At 49.8% G+C, this 11,610-nt stretch overlaps 1 protein-coding gene across 1 annotated transcript; it reads left to right on the top strand.

Annotated features, from left to right (window-relative positions):
* Window positions 1-2,747: 2,747 nt before the first annotated feature.
* RHOV (ras homolog family member V) lies at window positions 2,748-4,832 on the top strand. Its single transcript, XM_045450000.1, has 3 exons — window positions 2,748-3,069; window positions 3,266-3,324; window positions 3,502-4,832. Exons 1-3 carry the CDS (start codon window positions 2,862-2,864, stop codon window positions 3,943-3,945), a joined length of 711 nt encoding a protein of 236 aa, XP_045305956.1. The 5' UTR covers window positions 2,748-2,861; the 3' UTR covers window positions 3,946-4,832.
* The last annotated feature ends 6,778 nt before the right edge of the window (window positions 4,833-11,610 follow it).

Consider the following 11,610-nt stretch of genomic DNA (forward strand, 5'->3'; position numbering starts at 1 on the left):
AAGCAACCCAATGTTAGAGCCAAGTTTTAATCTTAGCAAATATGTGTCTGGCTGGAAGTTGGGACAGATGATCTGTCAGGTGGACAGGAAAAAGACACAACCCACCATTAGGAGGGGACTTTCCCAGCAGTAGCAGCTACAATTGCAAGTCCTTAGCTGAGAAACAGGTGACTCACCAGCTCTCAGGGTTGTCTCCACCCTCCCCCTCTTGCTGGCAAGACTGTCCCTAAACCAGCTCAGACAGAGGGACCTAGGTCAGAAAGTGTCCCCACCCTTGGGGCCTGTCGCAGGCCAAGTCAGGGCTTTTCTCCATGCCAGACAGACACCTCCCCCCATTTGTGTATTATTTATATATCTCCTTCCTATCTGCAGAAAGGATTAAACAGGATTACCATCAAATTTACAGCTATAATGAAATTGTTATTAAAACTTGGGTAAAAGGATAAGACCTTCTGTGAAGAAGAGCCTCTATGTGTAGTAATTTTGTCCCCGACACCTGGTTCTTTGAATCAACAGATTGCTAGCACCAGAAGTGCTTTGAGAAATAAACACACTTCACCTGTCATTTTATAACTCCGAGATGGATCAAGTAATATTTTAAGAGTCACACAGCTAATGAGCTGAAGAACTAGGAATACTAGGACAGATCTCCTGATGTACATATCTTTTCAAATCCTCATTCTTGCCTCCCTTTCCAGGAGAGAAAAAAAGGAGCAGCTTTTGGACTTCCTTGGGGTTGTGATGGCAAGACAAAATTGTGGGGCCTCTTTCACTTGCTAGATGAATAAACTTATGTGGATGTGTCTGAGAAGTCTTTGGTGCTATAATTAGGGATTATTAGCATCCCCAGTTTTTTAATATATATAAGGGGATATATAAGTGGATATATAAGTGGGATATAAGTGGATATAAGTGGGATATATAAGTGGAAATTGGGGAGGATCCTACCATTTCCCACAGAGTCAAGATTTTTTTTACCTTTTTTTTTTTTTTTTTTTTTTGAGAGACAAAGAGAGGCAGAGTGGGAGGGGGGAGGGGTGGGGGGCAGAGAGAGGGAGACACAGACTCTGAAGCAGGCTCCAGGCTCTGAGCTGTCAGCACAGAGCCCAATTCAGGGCTTGAGCCCACCAACCGTGAGATCATGACCTGAGCCAAAGTTGGATGCCTAACCACTATGCCACCCAGGTACCCCGAACCACAGTCAAGATTTTAATAGTTAAGTCAGCAACTTTCTCACTGTTGTCCTTAACTTTTTTTTTCAAGTTTGTTTATTTTGAGAGAGAGAGAGAGTGCTCACGTGAGAGTGGCAGAAAGGGAGAGAGAGAATCCCAAGCAGGCTCCACACTGTCAGCGAAGAGCCCGATGTGGGGCTCAATCCCAGGAACCATGAGATTATACCTGAGCCAAAATCAAGGATAGGATGTTCAGCTGAGCCACCCAGGTGCCCCTGTCCTCAACTTTTGACAAGGGAGGAAGGAAAAAAGCTAGGAAGGAAGGGAGCCAGGAAGGAAGGAAAAAAGGAAGGAAGGAAAAATAAAAATCTTCAGGGATCCTGAGACTTTTTTTCAAGAATTTTAGAGGTTTGGATTTATGGATTTTTATACTACCAACTATTTAAGAAACAGGATTATCTCGTGTCTTTAATATTCACTGCCCCCTCCCTTCCCAACACTCTCCCTGCAGCAATTCACGAATGAGGTGTTTTCAATGATCTTTGCACACAGGCTGAGATGAAAGATTGCCTTGGAATTCAAAGAAAGGATTTGGGGCCTTGTGTCACTTGTGTGGCTGCAACAAAGAGATAAAATTAGCTCTCTTGGTGACCTTCCTAGAACCACCTGGGATTATCTTGTCTCAATCTGTAAACTCCTTCTGGGGTAAGGACAGTGGGTGGCCCAGAACAGCATCAGCATATAAGTAATTACTATGTACTTTTTTGATGATGATGATGATGATGATGAAGATAGTATTAGGCACTTTGGAGATTTAGAAAATATTCAAATGTTGAATTGTCCTTGGAGATCCTCCCCAGCTAGCTTCTCCAGCACCCTGAATTCCTTTAGCAGAGCATAGTGAAGGTGTTTAAAGCCTGTCTTCAAACCCAATCAAGAGCAAGTTTTTCCCTGGGAGTGTGGTAAGTTCCCACCTGGTGTGTTCATGCTTGAGTTTATCTTCTGGCTTTTTATCATCTGTGTGTGTGTGTGTGTGTGTGTGTGTGTGTGTGTGTGTGTTTTAAAGATTTTTTTAAGTAATCTCTACATGGAATGTGGAGCTAGAATTTACAACTCCGAGATTAACAGTCTCATGCTCTACTGACTGAACCAGCCAGGCACTCCCATGATCTGTATATTTTTAAAAATCATTCTTTAATAAGAAAATTATTATCCAGACTTTTATACTCGTGCAAACATATATCTAGGTTTTTGTTTTAATCTGAACAAAGGTTTAATTTGAACATGCTGTATTGTGTGTTCCGCAACTCGCTTCTTCTTCCTAACAATAAATCCTGGATATTTTTCTCTGCCAAGATACCTAGATCTGCCTCATGTTGGCGATTCTTTGTCCTTGTACCTGCGTGATTCTCTGAGCGCCAGTTTTCGGCCTGGCTCTGTTCCTTCCTGTGGTGTTCGACCGCCGGACCTCATGGGGTGCGTTGCCCCGGGAGGCCCCGACAGGGTTTGGCGGGTGGGCGGAGTCCCGGGCCGCACGGGACATGCAGATGAGGTGGGCGGAGCCCCCACATATACCCTGGGTTAGCGGCTGGCCGGCGCGCCGGGCTTTGGCGGACTCCGAGGCACCCTGCAGAACCTGCTTCCCGGAGCGCAGCGGAGCCTGGTCCCGGGCTGTCCCCGGAGCGGGCCATGCCCCCGCGGGAGCTGAGCGAGGCCGAGTCGTCCCCGCTCCGGGCCCCGACCCCTCCCCCGCGGCGGGGCAGCGCGTCCCCGGAGCTGGGCATCAAGTGCGTGCTGGTGGGCGACGGCGCCGTGGGCAAGAGCAGCCTCATCGTCAGCTACACCTGCAATGGGTACCCCGCGCGCTACCGGCCCACAGCGCTGGACACCTTCTCTGGTACGTTCAACGGCCCCGGCGGCCGCGTGGCTGGGGGTGGGGTTGTGCATCCAGGGGCTGCGGCAGGCGCGGGGACTGGAGGGCAAGGAAGCGCCACGGGAGGGGGACGGAAGCAGGCCCCGAGGTGGCGCTGGTGAGGTCTGTTAGGGCCCAAGATGCTCTTCCTGACTCGCTGTCTCCCGCCCTGACCCTGCAGTGCAAGTCCTGGTGGATGGAGCCCCGGTGCGCATTGAGCTCTGGGACACAGCGGGACAGGTGAGAAGTTGGGCGCGGCCTCTAATGGTCTGGGAGAAGGTGGGCTGGAGGGTGGATAAGAAATGGAGATGGTTTTGGGCCTTTGGAGTCTCAGGTCAGCAACCTCAGGTGACGAGCAGATTCCTGTTCCCTGCGGCAGGGAATAATCCTACTAATGATCTGGCCTTACCATCCTAGGAAGATTTTGACCGCCTTCGCTCCCTTTGCTACCCGGATACTGATGTCTTCCTGGCCTGCTTCAGCGTAGTGCAGCCCAGCTCTTTCCAGAACATCACAGAGAAATGGCTGCCCGAGATCCGCACTCACAACCCCCAAGCTCCTGTGCTGCTGGTAGGCACCCAGGCCGACCTGAGGGACGATGTCAATGTATTGATTCAGCTGGACCAGGGGGGCCGGGAGGGCCCAGTGCCCCAACCCCAGGCTCAGGGTCTAGCGGAGAAGATCCGGGCCTCCTGCTACCTTGAGTGCTCTGCCTTGACGCAGAAGAACTTGAAGGAGGTGTTTGACTCAGCTATTCTCAGTGCCATTGAACACAAAGCCCGGCTGGAGAAGAAATTGAACGCCAAAGGTGTGCGAACCCTCTCTCGCTGCCGATGGAAGAAGTTCTTCTGCTTTGTTTGAACAGCCACAGCAGCTAGGGAGTAATAGGCATAAGACCACAGACTTCTGGAAACTGGGGTACTGGGGCCTTTGAGGGGGATACTGGCAGGGCCAGACCACCTCATGGGACTTAGTTCCACCTGAACACTGTGAGGACACAGGCCTCTAATTGCCCACTGTAATATGCAAGGGTGGGCCCAGGGCCTGGAGGAGGCAAGGCTCTGAGTTGGATTTCTGTGGTCAAAGATCACAGAGAAATCCCAGCACTTTGATTTTCGTGGGGTGGTCCTAGCAGTGTCATCCACCGCTAAGCAGTTTGGGATCCAGTTCCCAGTTTCTTACCAGGAGACCTCAGGTCAGCCTGGCTGAATTAGGACCCCTTGTGGAGGTCCCCACCCCTTCCTTGGCACAGGGGTGAGGAAGAGCCTGGCAAGAGCAGGAGGGTGGAGAACTTAGAGAGCCGTTTGGGATGGACTGGATAACACAGAGGTCAATGAGAGATTGAAAGGGAGCAGAAAGTGAGGCCTTGGAGCCTTGGAGCTGAAGGGAGGCTGGTGAGGAGGCAGGTCAGAGGGCTAAGCTTGGAAGGAGGAAGAGCAAGGAGAGCAGAGAAGTGGGGCAGCTGAGGAGCAAGGCTGACACCTGGGCTGCCCTCAGGCCCCAGGGCCACGGTGGGCGGGGCTGGTCCCTGGGAAGAACTGGGACTCAGGGCTCCCTAGGCACTGCCCAAACTGGCTGGGCCAGGAGCAGGGCAGGAAGTGAGAGGCAAGGCCCAGCAAGAGGAGGGGGAGGAGCTGCAAACTAAAGCCTGAAGGAAGAAGGGGCTGGGGTCGCCCCTTCCTCCAAGGCCACAGCCTAGAAGGTAGAGAGCAGTACAGAGTCTGCAAATAAAGCCTTAAGTTTCTGAAGCTGCTGTCTCTGTGTCATTTCCTGGAGCTGTCTGCCCATTGCTCTCTCAGAGTCCTCTTCAGGACCCAATAGCCAGGATAGATAGGTTGGGTACTGAAGGACTGAGGCTAGACTGAGAGGTGGGGCTGCACTAGATGAGACAGTGTGATGGGAACTGGACTGGGGGGGGGGTGGGACAGGTCTGGGGCTCCCCACTTGGAGCTTAGCTGGTTCCCAGGAGAGCTAGCGTGGGAAGCAGCCTAGGAACGGGTTTCCCCAGGTGTCAGCGCCAGAGCTGCTTTCCCATGACCTCACCAGGCGGGTAGTGCCCCTCCCCTCTCCCCCTCCTTTCTAGAGCACCTCGCTCATCACTGGGGCTCTGGGCAGTGCTAGGCCCTCTAACCTTCCTGCTCTGATCCTTCTAACTGTCCACAGGGTCTCGGGGTAGGGGGCCACTTGGCTCAGAGCCTGAGAATGACATAACTCCATACAGCCTAAACCTCAACCACTGGCCAAACTTCTGGGTCAAGTTGGTTGGACCTAGTCTTCAGTCTTGGCACTCAAAGTCCACATAAGGACCGACTAAAGGTCAAGGTGCGTGTTTTCAGTAATTTAAATAGCAGTTTAGACCCAGAAATCCTGGGGAGTGAGGGTTTATTGGGTGATGACTTGGAGAGGAGCAGGGATCCAGAGAAGATTCCCTGGAATTGGAGCTAGAAGAAACTTTAAAGGGTACCTTGGGGGGAAACACACACTTTCTTTACCCACAAAGAAAGTGAGCCCTGGAGAGAAAAGGTAATACCTCAAGTGCAAACTAGAGTTCCATACATGGGTAAGTGTTATTCCTATGGAGAGGTATTTCTAAGGCACACCTGCTAAGCAACTGCTGGGCTAGGTGAGTGTGCACCCTTGTCCCAGCCCAGCTCCCTCTGCAGGAAGTAACAGCTGCCTGTGTAAAGAGCAGGGCTGAGGGACAGAAATCCTAGCCAAGTGAAATCTTAGATAATCTCCCAATTTAGTTTTAGCCAAGACTATCCAGCTCCTGTCCCACCAGGGCCCATCCCCAAGAGCTCCAGCCATCCCATCTACCCTTGTCCCCTTGCCCCTCAGGTAGAGGTGCTGGGGCTGTACTATTGCAGCCAGGTTCTGAGGGCTCTCACACCCCAACTAAACAGCCTCTGTTACCTCAACCCAGCCTAACTCACATCCCTCTAGGGCAGAGGCCTGGGTTCAAGTTCAGGTTGTGACATCAACCATGACCTTAAGCAAATCATTTCCCTTCTGTGTGCCTCAAAGTCCTCATTTGCAACATGAAGGACTCGGGATTCTGGGGATGCCTGGCTGGCTCATTCAGTAGAGCATGTGATCGTCAATCTTAGCATTGTGAGTTCAAGTCCATGTTGGCCAATGAGTCTACTTAAAAAAAAAATACTCAGGATTCTGGAATAAAGGTTTTCAAACTGCTCCAAGGGGACTCAGAGGTGCCATGAAATGGGGGAGTAAGTCTAATCAGGTGATCTCGGGGGGCCCCCCCACCTCCAGCTTCTTCCCTAACTCTCTGATGGTACCAGCACATCCATGGCACTATGTCTCTTCTGCTGGGTCACTGAGCCTGGTCGGCACCTCTGTCAGCCTTGCCCTCTCCATCCCTGCCACTGCTGCTCTCCATCTAGGTCCTCCAGTGTTGCTGCCTTCACTTTGGCAGCTCTCTGACTCAGGACTGTTACCAGCCCTCGTTGCCTGCAGTGAACTCCCAGGCCCTCATTTAGCATTCAAGGCCTTTTCAAATCTGACACCAACCTGGACCAGGCCAGCTGGTCCCAGTGATCCCATTCCCTGATCCCCAATTATTTTTTTACTTCTGATGCCCAAGTCTTTGCTTTTGCCAAATCCTTTAGTTTGCAAAGTACGCCCACCCCACCCCTCACCACCCTGTGTCCTGTTTCTCTTCTGACCATCCAATACTCCCCTTTTCCAGGAAGTGTCTCTTACTTGTATTAGTGTCTGCACTGCTATCTTGGCATTTCAAGGGCACTCTGAATTTGGTTACTTACTCAGGCTGCATCTTCCCAGCGAAATAGAAAGTCCTCTTCATGCCTCTGTGCTCCCATGGGGTCTTGGACTCAGGCAATGTTTGCTGCTGGCCCTTAAGTGCTTATGATAAAAAGCCAACCAGTGAGCCATGGAAGGGACTCTGAGGTTCAAGTTCAGCTCCAGATATGTGTTACTGAAGCCTGGAGGTAGGCCTAAGAGCAAAGGCTTGCTGGAAAGGCCCTCAGAGACGCAGGGACCAACCCCATGCAGGACGGGTGGGATTTACCTCTGGTTCCAAACCCACCAATCACTCTGCTTCTGTTTCTCTCTATAATATCTATTTTTATCTCTTTCCTTTGCCCTTTTCCTCTCTCTTTCCAGTCTTGAATCTAAATTTAAAAGTATTAATTATATTAATCAGATAAAATTGTGTGTTTCTTACATCTACATTTTTCCATGGCCTTATGGATGTAAGTTGTTTTTTTTTTTTTTTTTAAGTTTATTTATTTTGAGAAAGCCAGAGACAGTGTGAGGCAAGGGGCAGAGAGAGAGGGAGACAGAGAATCCCTAGCAGGTTCTGTGCTGTCAGCACAGAGACTGATGCATGGCTCAGACCCATGAACCATGAGATCATGACCTGAGCTGAAACCAAGAGTCAGATGCCTAACCGACTGAGCCATCCAGGTGCCCCAAATGTAAATTATTTTTAATGTCTACGTAACCAACCCTTAGCTGATTTTTAAATGTTTATTTTCCCATAATAAATACTCATAGGAAAATTAGAAAATCCTAAGAACTAGAAGATTAAAACTTTAGTAATATTCTTTTTTTTTTTTTCAACGTTGATTTATTTTTGGGACAGAGAGAGACAGAGCATGAACGGGGGAGGGTCAGAGAGAGGGAGACACAGAATCGGAAACAGGCTCCAGGCTCTGAGCCATCAGCCCAGAGCCTGACGCGGGGCTCGAACTCACGGACCGCGAGATCGTGACCTGGCTGAAGTCGGACGCTTAACCAACTGCGCCACCCAGGCGCCCCTTTAGTAATATTCTTAATTCCTAAAGATCATCAGTAGTAACATTTTGATGTACTTCCTTCCAGCCTATTCTTCTGTGCATATTTTTGAAATACTTATTTTCTGGTCATGCTGTATATACAATTTTGTATTTTGGGTTTTTTTTTTTTTTTTTTTTTCATTTAAAAATTTAACAGGGGTGCCTGACTGGCTCAGTCAGTGGAGCAGAGGATGAAGCTCTTGGTCTCGGAGTCGTGAGTTCAAGCTTCACACTGGGGGTAGAGCTTATTTAAAAGAATAGAAGTAGGGGCGCCTGGGTGGCGCAGTCGGTTAAGCGTCCGACTTCAGCCAGGTCACGATCTCGCGGTCCGTGAGTTCGAGCCCCGCGTCGGGCTCTGGGCTGATGGCTCAGAGCCTGGAGCCTGTTTCCGATTCTGTGTCTCCCTCTCTCTCTGCCCCTCCCCCGTTCATGCTCTGTCTCTCTCTCTGTCCCAAAAATAAAAAATAAAACGTTGAAAAAAAAAATTAAAAAAAAAAAAAATAAATAAAAAATAAAAGAATAGAAGCACCTGAGCGGCTCAGTTGGTTAAGCATCCAACTTCAGCTCAGGTCATGATCTCATAGCCCGTGAGTTCGAGCCCCATATAGGAGTCTCTGTTGACAGCTCAGAGCCTTCTTTGGATTCTATGTCTCCCTCTATCTCTGCCCCTCCCCCACTCACTCTGTCTCTCAAAAATGAGTAAACATTAAAAAAATTTAAAAAATAGGGGTGCTTGGCTGGCTTAGTTGGTAGAACATGTGACTCTTGATTTCGGAATTGTGAGTTTGAGTCCCATGTTGGGTGTAGAGATTACTTAAAAATATATATATTTAAAAAAGAGTAAAAATACTTTCTAATACTTAAAAAATATATACCCAATGTGGGCCTGGAACTCACAGCCCCAAGACCAAGAGTTGCATGCTCTACCAACTGAGCCAGCCAGGTGCTCCAATATATAGAATTTTAACGGTGTTTTTCATGTTATAAACTCTGACCAGAGGCTGTACCCATATTTGTATATTTGCTTACTGTTTCACCCTGACCATACTTTCTTCGACTAGATCCCGATTTGGGAGCACTTAGGTTTCCTTTAATTTTTTTTTTTAACATTTATTTATTTTTGAAAGACAGAGAGAGACAGAGCACGAGCAGGGGGAGAGGGAGACAGAATCCGAAGCAGGCTCTAGGCTCTGAGCTGTCAGCACAGAGCCCGAAGCAGGGCTAGAACTCACAAATCATGAGATCATGACCTAGGCCGAAGTCAGACGCTTAACTGACTGAGCCACCCAGGAGCCCCTAATTTTTTTTTCTATTATAAATGATACTACATCGACATTTGATTATTTTTTCCACCATGGGTTGGGGACCATTTACAGAAAAAAAGTTCATTTTTGGTTTGGAGACTGGATCTCATATAATCCCAAGTGACTCTTATGAGAGAGCTTGGGTTTCTGTGTATGTATGACTCGGGTGGTGGTGGGGGGGTTGCTCTTTTTGTTGGAGCATGACTAGCATGATTGTGGGTGTTCAATAAATACTAAATGATGACAAGCTGCATGTATATTATGTATTTGTGTTCACGTACATTTCTGTGTGTCCCTGTTTTTGTTCGTGCATATTTAAAGTGGGTATTGTCTTTGTGCAAAACTCAGAATAATGCCATATATGTGCAAGTCTGTGTATCTATGTCTGTAAATGTAGTGTCGGTCTTTAGGCAAGATGTGTACAGCCCTGCATGTGTATGTCTGTGTACCTACATGAGGTCTGCCCCTAGATGAGTGTGTATTATACACAAATCTATGTGTGTGTCTGGGTGTGTATGTTGATCTCTGCGCCTGTGTGTGCACATGTAGGTTGGGCCTAGTGTCTATGTGTTCATGTGTGCCTGGGCCCAGTTCTGTGTGGATCTGTGAGTGGGGTCTCTCTCCATAGGCATCCTTGTTCTGCGTGTGATTGTGTGTGCACCCGAAGGAGGGGTGTCTTGCTTGCTTTCCCCCTGGGAGCAGAGTGGTGCCCAGGGCGGGCATGACGCACCCTCCCTGAGCTCCCCATTCTCCTGGGAACCAGCTTGGGAGAGTGAGCGAGACCGAGAGCAGACTGCGTCAGGAGAACCAGCCCCTTTTGCAACCAGCCCAGGCCCCAGGCGGTAACCGCGGCTCTCACAGGTCAGACCTGCCCATCGTACCTGGCTGCCAGGAACCCAGCTCCCACGGGGCTGCACCGTCAGCTCCCTCCTTGGGCCTGCGCCAGATCCTCCGGGGTGAGCAGGACTCAGCCAGCCGAGGGGCCACATTAGTCACCCTGTGACAACAGCAGGGAGTGACTTCCTGGGCCTGGGCAGCACTGGCTGTCCCAGGGAATCACTGCTTTCTGCCCCTGATTGCAGCAGCGATGAGGCGGCCTTATCGCCTTCTGTTCTTACACCTGAACTTCAGGATAGGCCTGGCGGCTCTCATCAGCTCCAATTTTTAGATGAAAAGACCGAAGCACAGAGTCCCCTGAACAAGGTGTAGGCCAAGCTGGGCTTCGGATGTGAGTTTCCTGACTCTGGGACCAGGTCTCTTTCTGGTGAGCCACCCAGAGCTCTAGGTTTCTGCTGCCTAGAAGTGATTCTCTTAGAGGGCAGGGCTGGGAGTCATGGGACAGATTTGGTTTTTCTAGGCTGAGGAGTGGGGCAGAGAGAGACAGGGCTGGAGGTGAGTTGTGGGGAGAGATGTCGGCACTGAACTAGGACTGCCCTCCTAGTGGAACATTTTCAAGGCTTTCTCCACTGAACAGAGGATTTGTCCCACAACTGGGATGACCGTGAAATTCATTGTCAGATTCAGGATATATTTTTTTAATTTTTAAATGTTTTTACTTACTTTTGAGAGAGAGAAAGAGAGAGCACAAGTGGAGGAGGGGCAGAGAGAATCTGAAGCAGGCTCCAGGCTCTGAGCTGTTAGCAGAGAGTCCGATGGAGGGCCTGAACTTGTAAACCACGAGATCATGACCTGAGCTGAAGTCGGATGCTCAACCGACTGAGCCACCCAGGCGCCCTGATTCAGGATATTTTTAAGATTGAATAGGACCTATATTAATACCCATCCTTGGGGCACCTGGGTGGCTCAGTCGGTTGAGCATCCGACTTTGGCTCAGGTCATGATCTCATTTGTGGTTTGTGGCTTCGAACCCCACATCAGGCTCGCTGCTGTCAGCACAGAGCCTTCTTCGGATTCTCTGTCCCCCTCTATCTCTGTCCCTGCCCCGCTCATACTCTCTCTCCCAAAAATAAATAAAATATTACAAAAAAATACCTGTCCTATGTTCACCCTACTTGTAACCCCTTTGGAAGACAGAGCCAGTCATTGTACCAGCAATATGGCCTCCTTGACCCTCACCTGTACCAATCTGCCTCTCTCTCCAGGTGTCCAGATGACTCGCTGGCCCCTTGGCAGTGAAGGGCAGCAGGGGAGCCTTTGGGCCAAGTGGGGGCAGATAGGTTCCCTTGGGCCCCCTTGAAGCTGGCAGAAAATCAGGCAGCACAGACCCCATCCAGGGACACCTGATCCATGATGGCTTCCTCCCTCAGACCTGTGGCCATGTTCTGCTGCCTCTGCCCATATGCTCCCCCTCTCCAGTACCCTGCACCAGTTGGGGAGCAAGCAGAGCCTGTCCCCAGGGGTCTCCCTCTGGGCACAGTGAGATCACTGTCCTGGTGAGACAGGGG

This window comes from Leopardus geoffroyi, chromosome B3, assembly GCF_018350155.1.
Source record: "Leopardus geoffroyi isolate Oge1 chromosome B3, O.geoffroyi_Oge1_pat1.0, whole genome shotgun sequence".
In the NCBI taxonomy this organism is placed as follows: domain Eukaryota; kingdom Metazoa; phylum Chordata; class Mammalia; order Carnivora; family Felidae; genus Leopardus; species Leopardus geoffroyi.

What these genes read in the sequence shown, in the direction of transcription:
- RHOV (XM_045450000.1), top strand. Translation starts at nt 2,862, where the DNA reads ATGCCCCCGCGGGAGCTGAGCGAGGCCGAGTCGTCCCCGCTCCGGGCC. An exon ending in AGCGCTGGACACCTTCTCTG is followed by an intron (nt 3,070 to 3,265) that starts GTACGTTCAACG and finishes CTGACCCTGCAG; the next exon opens with TGCAAGTCCTGGTGGATGGA. An exon ending in TCTGGGACACAGCGGGACAG is followed by an intron (nt 3,325 to 3,501) that starts GTGAGAAGTTGG and finishes TTACCATCCTAG; the next exon opens with GAAGATTTTGACCGCCTTCG.